Here is a 13,129-nt window from a genome sequence, read left to right as displayed (position 1 = left end):
TCGTTTTCACTTCAGGCATATGCTCGCACTTGAAAATAAAGTCGTGTGCATGCATATAACAGCTTAGAAATGTTAAGATTAAAGTAAAATTATCTTGAGAAATGGGAAATCCTGTGGTGTACACAATAAAAGTTAAAGTGAACACATTGGGCTGAATAAGAAAATGAGGAGCCATGCTCATGGAGTTCCACTCCACTTCTGGAGAATATTTGTGTGTGTTGAGCAACTATTGTATATCAAGTGTCTTTCAGTGAGGGTAGGTTTGTGATTTCCTCTTGTGATTTCTACGGATCTTTTTGTCTAAAAAAGTAATCTAGATTTTTCAGAGATAAAATGCAGGTTCATCTGTCGTAAACACTGCTCAACGAATTTAAATAAATAAAAGTAAAATCATGCCAATCATAGAAAAATTGCATGAGCAAAGATCAACAGTGGTCAAAAGTAGACTCTCAGCAGCACTGAGTGAAAGACACAGTAACTGGGATATTTGCTCCACAACCCTACAAATATCGACTTAAATCAGGATCCCTGACGACAAACAACAAACATGAACTTCACCAAAATGGCATTTACTGGAGGGCTATTGTGTTGTGTTTTGTAAAGTGTCGTCCACCCCCTTGTTTTTTGAATGGCACTAGATAATTGAGCAGCTGATGATGAAGGGAGATGCCATCTTTCTACAGGTGGCACGTCCAGGGCTTAGCAGCGGAACTGCATTTTGAACAACAATAAAGCTCTTGCAGACTTTCAGTGTTAGGCAGGTATGTATGAAAAAGACCAAGACAATAACAACAAAACATTGCATCACTTATACCCTCCTGATTAAAAGATTGCTTTAGGCAGCCTGTTAAGTACAGGTGATGGGACATTATGCAGGACATTTTGTTTGTTTACTCGTGTACATCCCTCATTTAAGTTTGTTATTTTGAGTTGGAGACTAGACACGTCTTCCTCATTCCTTCAGCTGTAGTTACATTTTCAACCTCCTATTATGGCAAAGACCAATTTCATCAGCAATTTAAAGCTGTACATGAGGTAGGCATGGCTGCACATGCCTTAGACACTATGAGCTATGGCTCCCACAGACCAATTTCCTCTTTTCTCTTTCTGTCTTTGAGTTCTGTGGACATCCTGTCACCCAGGCTCATTCCCCTCCACCAGCCCCCTCACTCTTGTCGATCACCACCCTCACCACAAAAGCTGCAGCTCTTCTTCAGATAAAGAGGAAAGATCACTTCACTGTGCTGTAGTTTCGGCAGCAGTGCTGAGTGACTAAATGACACTGAAATGGTACAGGGTTGCTTTGCTAATGCACTTGTTTTGAAGGAACATACTTAGATCAGGCTTGTGATGACTTCTGCATCTTCAATCTAAAAATGAACACTGGATTAAATGTGATAGCAGGGGAAGGAATCTGGAATTACATGCAATTCATCTCTTAAAATATCTCAATCTTATTGGGTGGCCCAGGAATGTGCAGTCACATTTACATGCAGCAGGTGGCGCACAGTCTGTTGTAGATCTACATTACTTCCTGTGCCATTGCACCAGCACCAATTTACACCGTTCTGCGTATTCAGTTACTTCCATTTGCATCATATTTTTAATCAAACACATCTCACATCAAAATCCCAAACTCCAACACCAGCAGCTTAGAGGTTACATATACAGAAAATACTTCACCACACGTTTGTATTTGAGTGCAGTTCAGTTATGGGTTTCTCAGCTGCTTTAAACGTAAACAGATGCAGTCATGCTTAGGATGTGACGATAGTATCACTCAGCAAACCTGCTCAACAGGCTTTCCAGTTTCTGTTCCTGTTTTGTGACCTCTCCTGCTAAAGCTACAGTTCCGGCTCGCAACCCTCCTTTCCTTTTTAGTCTCTCCTACTTCTCACAAACATGGTGAACAACCGGGTGTTACCGGTTGGTCGACCAACTGAAGTTTGGATAAAGGAGTGGCTCTTTGTTAAGATCTGTGAAATCCCCCATTGTTTCTCCATAGCTGCAATCAGACACCTGATCACATTTAAAGTTTGTTTTAGCTTAAGGCAATTTGAAACGCTCATTGTCAAAGCAGCATGACAAGTGTCAATTCTCCATCCTTAATAAAGTGAGTTAATGATTCTCACACTGAAGCCATGTTGAAGTTTATAGATCTATCACCCCCCCTCCCCGAAAAACATTACATTTCAAACTAATGCTAACTTCAGTGCAACTGACACTGATAGATAGCCATTCATAGACCAAGGTGCCATTGTGTCGCTTAAATTGATTCAGATGCACAAGGATAGATAGAGGAAGTGGTCAAGGTAGAAAAGCCTGCACTTGCAAATTTGGGATCATGGCTTATTCTCATGAGTTGACACATGAACAAAAGATGCCATCAATGTGTAGCCGTGTGTGTTAAACTTTAGGATTACTACACACCACGTGTTTCCTGGGACAAAAGGAAACATGTTTCAGTAGTCTGACCTAATACCCTTTATTTAAAAATGGTAGTGTCCTTTATCCATAATGTTAACAGCTCAATCACTTGCCAAATCACATCTCCAGGGCTATATAGGGTACAGTATGGAAATATACTATGGTAAAGGCAGGTGAAAACTCGTTATCTCCAAATGTAATTTCTTTGCATGAAATAAGTTACAGTTTTGAGATTTTATCCAACTGAGTTTGAAGAGGTTTACAAGCCCAAGACGTATGGCCTAGAGAAGATCATGTGAACTTTAAAGTCACCAAAACTAAACTAGTGTTTGGCAACAAATCATACTCTTTTCATCTGCGCTTGTCATGCATAAAGAGCAATGATGACAAATGCATATTACCAGTTTTCAGAGAAAACGAAAGATAAATAAATGCAGAGTACTTTGTACCCAAAACACTGGTAAGAATAAAAAGGTTGGGTCAGTGAAAACCAATGGGATGACATTACAGGCATGTTGATACTATCACAGACTTACAGCTCTGCAAAAGAGATTGGCGTAGCAGTCAATTCATAAGACGACAGAGACTGCACTTCCTTCTGAGCCATGAAAGCAAAATTGGAGGTTTTTGCTCTGGTTCTGGGCTTTGTCGGCCTGGTTGGGACCATAGCTGTCACTGCCCTGCCCATGTCTCCGCCTTCATTGGTGCCAATCTCATTGTCATGGAGAAACTCTGGGAGGGCTTGTGGATGAACTGCTACAGACAAGCCGATATCAGGATGCAGTGCAAGGTATATGACTCACTGCTAATTCTCCCACCAGAGCTGCAGGCAGCCAGGGGGCTCATGTGTGTGTCCACAGTCCTGGTTGTCATCTCCCCGTCCGTCACAGGATGTGGGACCCAAAAGAGCAGCTGTTGTGGTGACAATATAAAGAGCAAGAACATCACCCTGGCCTTAGCGGGTAGTTTGTATCTGCTGTCTTTTCTGACCACGCTCATCCCTGTCAGCTGGGTGGGCCATACTGTCATCAGCAACTTCTACAACCCACTGGTGCTGGATTCTCAGAAACGGGAGCTGGGGGAGGCCCTCTTCATTGGCTGGGCCACTTCTGGTATACTGCTGATCACCGGGGTCCTCCTTCTGCTTAGCTACAGCAAACGTAGATCAAAGGAGGAAGAGCCTTACACCGACACGTATCTTATGGAGGCGAGGGATGTACCGAAAGAGGACACCATCCAGCTTTCATAAGCGTCAAGAATATGTGTGAAGAACTGAACTGTACTGCCTGAAATGTGCAACTTCGAATTTATATGTTTCTAATATTTAAAAGATATGATTATGTCAAGAGTGTTCAAATTAAGTATAAATGTATTGTTTTCACTACCTTAATCACTGTCACTAAAATTGCTAATGTACTATGTGTTCTTATTGCACTATAAATGGTTCTTCTCTTGTCCATTGTTTGTATTGTCTGCCCAAATAAGGTACAATAAGATAATCCCTTATTAGTCTCACAACGGGGAAATTTGCTAATTCTTCACAGTACTGTGAAGTGATAGTTGTACATATAAAACTATTCGTAGGTGGATCAGCTTATTAATGTAATCAGTAACAATTGATTTTGCAATTCTGTACTGTCATGCCATTTTCTTTGTACATTTTAGTTTAACAACTGTCACTTAACTGCTTAATTCATTCTGCTCTTGATCCTTTTGATTAGGTAGTAACTCATGCCAAAGTAGTCACATCAACCTAGTCAACAGAAAATAAACAGTCAAAGATTTGATTCTTCATTTGCTTGTGTGATTGTATTTTTTCTATTGCATCCTAAGATTTGAGTTAACCCTCAGTTTTGACTGTAACTACACTATACTAAAAACAGCTGAATAGTAAATAGTTATTCAGTGTATGCACAAATTATCTACAAACACACTGGTTGTATATTTCAGATGGCAGAAAGACTTCAGTGTGGCGTTGACAAGCTGAGAACTGCTGGCAAACAAACAAATACTGTGTTACAATGAAACCAATCCTACTCAAGTTTCTATGCTCAACACCTTTTTATCAGCTCAGGTTACATACAGAGGAGGAGACAGTTGGACATCATTGACCATCCCATACAAATACCTACATAAAAGGAAGACACTGTAGTGTTCCTGTTTCACGTATTACTGTGTTTCCAAAACTACACATTTTAATCTCTTACCTATTAGTTTCAGGAGGTAAGAAAGACCACACATTTTCATGTTTATACAGCAATTTTAGCGATCTCATTTGCTATCTAGATTAGTTATTTAGTTTAAAATATACAATAATATTGTTCTGTGTAGTATTGAAACTGTGTTGAAATGTCTCATGGCTAAACTTTAAAAGAGATGAAACATGCTTTCATCAACTGTGACTTTATAAAGTTATTTATTTAGTTTTTGATTAAGTGTTCTTAATCACAAGACCAAATGGTTGATTGTTAGTAGTGGAAGTTGTATTTCACTCAAAACAACAAGCACTCTTTGTTATGTACCCGTTTATCTGTTTGTAAAGCAGCTCAACCAGTAAGGTTGCATTGCATCCTTAGCATTTCTTTTGTGGGTGTATAACTTCCTTGACTTGCTTTTCTCCTCAGATCTGTTTCTAGAGCTTGGGGAGTGCAATCTTCGGCTCTCTGTGTGATAGTCGCAATGGCCTCTTACACTGCTTACAGTGGCTACACCAAGCCACCTCCATCTTACGCAGGTTCTTACTACGACGAGAAGCAGGCCAAGACATATGCAGATTATCAAGAATCTCTATATGAGGAAAAGCTGAGAAAGGAGAAGAAAGACCGTCGGGACGCCATCTGCTGTGAGGTAGTGGCCCTCATCATCGGTTTCATTGGACTAATCGGAGTGGCAGCCGTGACAGGCCTGCCGATGTGGAAGGTCACAGCTTTCATTGAGGAGAACATCATTGTCATGGAGACCCGCTGGGAGGGTTTGTGGATGAACTGCTACAGACAAGCTAACATCAGGATGCAGTGCAAGGTGTATGATTCCCTGCTGTTTCTGCCCCCCGACCTTCAGGCTGCTAGGGGTTTGATGTGCAGCTCTGTGGCCCTGGCCACCTTTGCCCTTGTCGTTTCAGCAGTGGGGATGAAGTGTACCAAAGTGGTGGACCATCGGGCTCGCACCAAGCATGTTGTTCTTGTTGCTGGAGGCTGTCTGTTCCTCTTGGCCTGTCTCACTACCATAATCCCTGTGTCCTGGACCGGCCATGTCATCATCAGGGACTTCTACAACCCTCTGCTGATAGATGCCCAGCGCAGGGAGCTTGGGGAGGCTCTTTACATCGGCTGGGCGACCTCAGGTTTGCTTTTCACTGCCGGAGTGATCCTGCTGTGCCGTCATGCTCCCCGCACCCAGGACTCAGATGAAAGGATTGTATACAACCCCGACGGAAATCTCTACCAACCTGGATACGCATACCAGCCAGCATACCAGCCAGCGTACACGTACCAGCCAGCGTACTCCTACCAGCCTCCCTACTCAGCACCCCCACCAGGATCTGTAGCATACACACCAAGTCAGTACTAACAAGGGAAATCTAACACAAAGGCAATTTTGGACACTTTTTTTTTTCACTTGCCAAGATTTGGCACATTTGAATGAGTTTTAATTGACTAACATGCCCAAAGGCAGTCACTGGAAATGGCCACATTTTTCATTACTTTCTCAAAGATGGCCAAGTGTATTGCTGATTGAAATTCATTATGGAACTGATGGTGTTTTGATCATGATGAACTGTGCTGAATAATGCTTTGTTTGTTTCCATATGCTTAGTTTACCCTAAATGATATCAGTCATTCAAAAGTATTTTTAATCTGTATTAATACAATAGTTGTTGATATCACTGCTGACATGCTATTTGAGGACACAGTAAGCACTAGGCCTCCAGATGATTTGTGTTCATTGCTTTGTTTTTATTGTAAATGTACATACTCTTTTTAAAAATGCTGGCCTATATAAGGTCAATTGTGGTTTTCAATAAAGGAAGGGGTAATGTTGACAAAAAAATGTGAATTTTGTTTTTCTGTTGCCAAATTAAGAGAGGCGCAATTGATCGAGAAGTAAGGGTGAACTATTGCTTACATTACAGCGTCTCATTTCCTGCCAAAAGCTCTCAAGTTTGCCTTGGATTCAAAATGTCCTTCTGAAACGGCTGCTGTTTAGCTCACGGGTGTGTACATGGAAAGTTATGCAGTCTCCATTGTTGTCAGTAGAAAAGGGCCTAAACTCGTAAAACCAGACTCATCATACAGGTCCACCCACAATGCAAACCAGCCCAGAGATTTCATTTCAACCAAGCCAGAGTTGCAATTGCAAGCTTTTTCCTGAGCACAGACAGACACAAGAGAGCGAGAAAAGAAATTCGATACAGACAGTGACACATGGGTACACAAGTATTACCCCCATCCCATGAAACACACGCACAGTGCAAACAATTATGTAGAGTTTCTAAATGCTTTTTTCACAAATATTTTGTGTATACCATGCCATTACAGTTGTATTTTTTAGTAATTCCTTGTAACATAAGGGACACCACAGTGGTAAACAAGCTTAAGTTCAAACAACAAAAAGACAATTTTAAGCACCAGAGCTGATTCATGACTTCGATATCTGTAGATATGGTATTACTTTAACATAAAGCATATATTTTTCTAAATAACCCCCTTGCCTTGTCGAATAACATCCTATTTTTAATTTCTAAAGCTCCCTTGTGAAGTGTGATCTGAGAATGTAAATCGAGACTTCTGAATAAACAAAGTGGCAGCTTAACAGCAGCTCCTGGGGTAGGTGTACAAAGAAAAAAATGGCCTGGGGGATACTGTTTCTTAGCAACCGGTAGCGATTCCCACCCCTCCCATTCTGGTGTCCTGTCCACAGGGAGGAGGCTGTACAGGTGAACATCAACCTGCTCCTCCTCCACTGGGATGCAAAGTCAATCCATCTACTGCTTCCTACTATAGTCGCACCGTGTCCGCACATTATTGTACGTATGAGTTTGGAGGAATAAGAGGAGGACAGAATGGCCAACTCAGCACTGGAGGTAGTGGGTTTGATAGTGACCCTGATTGGGCTGATTGGGACGGCCGCAAGCACTGGGATGCCGATGTGGCGAGTCACAGCCTTCATTGGGGAGAACATCATTGTTTTTGAAACCCGCTTTGAGGGTCTGTGGATGAATTGCTTTCGGCAGGCCAACATCAGAATGCAGTGTAAGGTATACGACTCTCTCCTGGCCCTGCCCCCCGATCTACAGGCGGCACGGGGGCTGATGTGCTGCGCTCTGGCGTTGAGTGGCCTCGGTCTGCTGATCGCTTTGCTGGGGATGCAGTGCACGTCGTGTATCGAAAACAACGATCGAGTCAAGCGGCTGGTCCTCATCATTGCAGGAAGCATGATCATAATGGCTTGCATCTGCGTCCTTATCCCAGTGTCCTGGACAGGTCACGTCATCATCAGGGACTTCTACAACCCCTTGCTGATAGACGCCCAGCGAAGGGAGCTCGGTGAGGCTCTCTACATCGGCTGGGTGGCCTCTGTTTTCTTGTTCGCTGGAGGATGCATGTTTTTTTGTTGCAATCTGCAGTCCGAGGACAAAGTTTCACAGAGGTATGTGTACTCAAGGACCTCCGACTACATGGCCTATCCTCCACAGCCCCTGCAGCCTCAAAGGCTGGTGCTACTTCCCCAACCACAACCCCAGTTCCAGCCAGTGCTGTCAAGGCACCCATCAACCAACTACAGCTACCATTCCAGTTACCCCTCTGTACACAGTGGGGTGGCTTATCTCTGAACACCTAAACTGACTGAGGTAATGATGATCACAGTAACAGTCCATATATGCAAGGGGATTTCTTTTTTAATAAGCTATGGATTGGCACTGCAATCTATGATACATTTCAAATTTTAAAGTAAAAAAAAGAAACATTTCAATAAATACATTAACTGTAAATGCAATTGGATCGAATCTAGATGGACGTCTGTTTTAAATCACTCACAATAAATGATATACATTATTTGGAGAGTACTTAATGTCTTGTTAAAGAGCAATATTTACAGAATCTTGATATAAACGACTTATATCATACATGATTTCCATTACTTTTATGAGTGTTGTATATCAAATTTTATACTGACTGATTTATTTTTTGTATTTTAGGTTACCAATTTTGTATGTGTATGCTTCATATAACATTCAATGAGTAAAGTGACACAAGTGTATTTGTTGTTGTTGGCACATATGACTGAGCTAGGTAGTAACACAGACAGTTTATACTCAACAGATGTTTCAACCCATTTTCCTTCAACATTATCTGTGCCTGAGCACACATCTGTGTGGTAAAAAAATAAGATCTTGCAGAACCAATCCCCCTATTACACACAGTCCTCATATTGTTCTGCTTAGTGTTGACCAGTATTAGATACAGGATCAGGCGGTTACAGGTAGTACCCTTAGGACAGCAAATGCTAAATTGGTGACTGATTGTGTAGGAAATACACAGGCATTCGTTTCTATATTCAAAGCATTTTGTGTGTATCCATTCAATCGGAACACAATTGTAAGTCTTTGTTTAAGTTTGGTATGTTGCCCTGGAGCTCTTGGGAACTAATAGAACTGAACAAATGGCTGAGTAAACATGAGAGGCAGGTTTAAGACTGCTTGTTAAAGGTGTGGACAGCTGCGTTAGTGTTTGTGAAGAAGCCAGACAGGGACGACCTAGCAGCATGATCATGTGATAAGAATTTGCAAGTCACTTTGAATACAGACTTTTAGACCAAAAGTTCATATCTAGGTTGATCCGACTCCATATGTTTCAGCAATTAAAGAACATTTCTGTCTCTTCTCAGGGAAGTATATTAGCTCTTGAACTATTTGGTCAGCTCATTTCATTTTCAGTGAGTTCAAAAGCTGTAGAATCTCAATCTGTTATGTAACATATGTAATGACATTGATGTCTCATACTAAAAATATGTGGTGATGTAATGACAATGTTATATTTCTCCATTGTTGCTTAATGTTAAATCAAAATGAGCGACCTGTTTGTCTATGTATGTCTTCTCGACAACCCTAGATTTATACAAATCTGGCATATTTTAACTTAAAACTTATAAAACTATATTTCTTGTACTCAAAAATAAAAATAATTGTGTTTGGACTGTGTGATGTAAGCTCCATCTCTGTTTAATCACATTGATAGCCATTTCTGCTCCCCTGTGGACAACAGTAGTACTGCAGGAGCTTATGTGCTACAAAGTATATTTGTGTGCTTCTGAATTTGTATCACATATAATTATGGAGAATAAAAACAAGGCAAGTGTTAAACATTTCTGAAGTTGTTGTGAAGCTGTTTCCGGCATATCGGTTTACTGCTGTTGAAGCTGATGGCACAGATATACCAGCCAGAGGAACCATAAACACAAAATAAGCAAAGGTTCTTTTTACCCCCATTGCCCTGAGCCAACCAGGTGACAGCAAAGCAACTTTCCCATAACAAACCCCCTCTTACACCATACAAACTGCATCAGATGAGAAGATCGACGCTGCCTTGGACACGTCTCTGACTCAGACTCTGTGATATTTTACTAAAGAATCAGAATTTATTGTCTACGCGAGCTAACCTTATTTTGAATTGGGACACAGCTGATTTATTGAAGGCTGCACAATGGTTCAAGGTGTTTCAGAGATAGCCGCAATGTGCGTCGGCCTGATCGGGCTGATCGGGGCGGCGGCTACTACAGGGATGCCCATGTGGAAGGTGACAGCTTTCATTGGGGAAAACATAATTGTGATGGAAAGCCGCTGGGAGGGCTTGTGGATGAACTGCTACAGACAGGCCAACATCAGGATGCAGTGTAAGGTCTATGACTCCCTGCTGTTCCTGCCACCGGATTTACAGGCAGCCAGAGGTCTGATGTGCTGTTCTCTGGCCCTCTCGGGTCTGGGGCTCCTTGTGGCTCTGGCAGGAATGCGGTGTACATCCTGTATTCAGGATAACGACTGGGCTAAGACCATCATCCTGATGGTTGCAGGTGGTATGCAGTTTGCGGCCTGTATCTGTGTCTTTATCCCCGTGTCGTGGACAGGTCATGTCATCATTAGCGATTTTTACAATCCATTGCTAATTGATGCCCAGAGGAGGGAGCTAGGAGAGGCTCTCTACATCGGTTGGGTGACCGGCGCCTTCCTTTTTGCCTCTGCCATGTTGTTTATCTGCCGCCGTATACCCTCAGACAAAGGCTCATTCGACGTGTACAACCAAGCCAACTTGCTCAGTTACAAGCCAGCACCCAGCAAGCCATCTCTAATGAGGTATCATCCCATCTCAAGTATTTCCAGCCACCATTCTACAGCATACCATCCTTCTCTGCAGAGCAACGGCTATGTTGGACAACACCTTGCAATGCCACTGCAAAACATCCCTCAAGTTATGACAAATGGTGAAGCAATATTCAACCCTCCTGTTGTCTATAACCCGGGTCTGCCTGACAATGTGTCACTGCTATATCAAGGTGGTATGGCTCACCATTCCTCAATACGGAGTTCTCCCCATGTTGGAAGCCTGTATACGCCAGGCAACTCCTTTTACACAAGCCAAAACAACACGCCATATTCACAGGCTTATATCGGAGATCCTACTGCATCCTACCAGTCCAGTTTTCATCCGGCTCCACACACTCCTGTTTTCATTGGATATAAATCATCAAGGATTCAACCAGGGTCTCATGGTGAGAGCCGTGCTGGTGTATACATATAAACAGAAATTGTGGTGAGTTTTTATTGCTGGTCAAACATTAAAGACACAAAGCACTATGCTTTTCATCACAAGCAAATTTTAACTTCTGTGCACTTCTGTGTCAAGATGAAGTTTATTCTGCTTGTTATTATTATTGATTATCCTGATGCCCAGAGTAAATAGCATGTTCATCTTGTTTCTATTATTTACACACTTTTTGTCATTTGTATTGAGCAAAAAATTAAATAAGGGTTGTTTGATCTGCTTTTGTTGTTAGTGTAAATAAAGGTGTCATGTGCTGTTTTCATGAAGACCTGTTAAGGGCGTACTTTCACAAAATAGAGATTTATGAGAAATCGTCTGTTTGGAACATTGTAGCCTTATCTTTTGCATATTTGTAACCGTTTATTATATTTTTAAATGTTCTGTGGTTATCATTGCTCGTGTTTCAATGCATTTATTTTTTTGTATGTCTTTTTCTGTCAAGATGTCTTTGTAACCACTCAAATAGAAGCAGTGCTACGATTAAACAACCTACTTGTAGATAGTTATAGTTTGTATTAGCAATGATCATTTTGAGTAACAAACACTTAGTAATTAGTAGGTGGAGTTCACTCAGCAACTTAGGGTTAGGGGTTAGTGGCTTTGAAGGGGCTTTTTGTTTTCTAAAGATGTACAGATCAGCTAGATTCTAGTTGTATAGATGTTGTTCTAAGGCCTATATGTATGTAACAATCGTACTGTACCCAAAGTCTATTTCTTTTTAAATGTTTCTGTCAAAATATTTTGATGTAAACAGTGAGAATACCTGAATGTGTCTTCACAGACACAGAGGAGACCTTTTGAACATTTATGTAAATTTTCTTTGGGTCAAAACCAGCAAACACTCCATGTGCTGTGATTATTGCTTGATAAAAGCAATAACATCCTGGCAAACCTCATGGTGGCCTGAGCTAATCTTATCATTGTCATTAAACACCACAAGAGGGCAGCAGAGAATGGGAAGAGTGCCCTAAACGCTGAGCAGACCTCCGCACAGTGCATGTGTCAGAGGAATAATGCCTTCCTTCCACTGCATTTCATTTGCCAAATCTTTAATTGGAGCAACTTCATATTACCACAATACATTTGAACATGAACACCTGCTACGGGCTGTATAACACGGTGGAGTAAGTGCATTAAATCATATTGCATTATGATATTCTGTATCTTTGTTTTCAACAGCAATGGGGGAGTTTTTTTAAAATAAAATCATAGTTATACTAAAATTGGGTTTGTGATTCCAAAACAAGATGCTCATATTCTGTACACTACTTAATTTACAGGTTACCCAGCTTTTACATCTCCAGTGGAGGCTTTAAATTGTACAGCATCTTTTTCCAATTAAGGATAGTCTTGAACTCAGTGTGTAAATAGAGACATTTTTCTCAACTATGAGTCTCTGATTTTGCTAATTTCTGGGAAATTAAATAATAGGCACTGAGATTACACTAATCCCAAAAACCCATAAAACACCCCTGCATGCTTCTGCCTTGCTTGGGGAGCAGTAGTTTTGAGCATCATCACCTGTTGCTGATTGGTGCCGCTGAGCAACCAAGAGAACTTCTAACTTCCATCCCAAACTACTCAAGTGGGTAAAGGTAACATAAACATTTGACTTTACTTTACTACGAGACTGTGTCAGATAAACAATTTGAGGTAGTTGATCTTCAAGGGAGCACCACAGACCAGTTTGAAGATTAGATTTGCATTTCCATCAGGACTGGAGCAAAGATTTAATCATTCCTCGGTGTAGCAAAGCAAAGACGTTGTCGAGGTCGAATGTTGCCAGATTTGAAGTTAATCTTTAGGACGTATCCATGTTTGCGGATTAGCAGCTTGGCTTTGCCCTCAATTGAGCGCCTGCACGGGAGGGATGTGCAGCTGTG

General features: G+C 41.4%; 3 protein-coding genes and 1 pseudogene across 4 annotated transcripts; all 4 read left to right on the top strand.

The window, feature by feature from the left end:
- The first annotated feature begins 3,032 nt into the window (after positions 1-3,032).
- Positions 3,033-3,676, top strand: LOC306701139 (claudin-17-like; annotated as a pseudogene). Its single transcript has one exon. The product of its transcript is annotated as a claudin-17-like (transcript).
- A 930-nt stretch (positions 3,677-4,606) lies between these two features.
- Positions 4,607-6,477, top strand: LOC306701020 (claudin-8-like). The gene is made up of 2 exons (XM_079166232.1): positions 4,607-4,650; positions 5,052-6,477. The coding sequence occupies exon 2, from the start codon at positions 5,107-5,109 to the stop codon at positions 5,995-5,997; it is 891 nt and encodes a 296-aa protein (XP_079022358.1). The 5' UTR covers positions 4,607-4,650; positions 5,052-5,106; the 3' UTR covers positions 5,998-6,477.
- Positions 6,478-7,452: 975 nt separating this feature from the next.
- Positions 7,453-9,786, top strand: cldn8.1 (claudin 8.1). Its single transcript, XM_079166003.1, has one exon. It carries the CDS (start codon positions 7,490-7,492, stop codon positions 8,258-8,260), a length of 771 nt encoding a protein of 256 aa, XP_079022129.1. The 5' UTR covers positions 7,453-7,489; the 3' UTR covers positions 8,261-9,786.
- Positions 9,787-10,130: 344 nt separating this feature from the next.
- Positions 10,131-11,315, top strand: LOC306701302 (claudin-8-like; the record flags this gene model as incomplete). Its single annotated transcript, XM_079166575.1, has 1 exon — positions 10,131-11,315. The coding sequence occupies one exon, from the start codon at positions 10,131-10,133 to the stop codon at positions 11,220-11,222; it is 1,092 nt and encodes a 363-aa protein (XP_079022701.1). The 3' UTR covers positions 11,223-11,315.
- Between the last annotated feature and the right edge of the window lie 1,814 nt (positions 11,316-13,129).

Source organism: Pholis gunnellus, assembly GCF_910591455.1.
Source record: "Pholis gunnellus genome assembly, chromosome: 9".
In the NCBI taxonomy this organism is placed as follows: domain Eukaryota; kingdom Metazoa; phylum Chordata; class Actinopteri; order Perciformes; family Pholidae; genus Pholis; species Pholis gunnellus.
This window is presented reverse-complemented; position numbering and strand designations above follow the sequence as displayed.

What these genes read in the sequence shown, in the direction of transcription:
- LOC306701020 (XM_079166232.1), top strand. Translation starts at nt 5,107, where the DNA reads ATGGCCTCTTACACTGCTTACAGTGGCTACACCAAGCCACCTCCATCT.
- cldn8.1 (XM_079166003.1), top strand. Translation starts at nt 7,490, where the DNA reads ATGGCCAACTCAGCACTGGAGGTAGTGGGTTTGATAGTGACCCTGATT.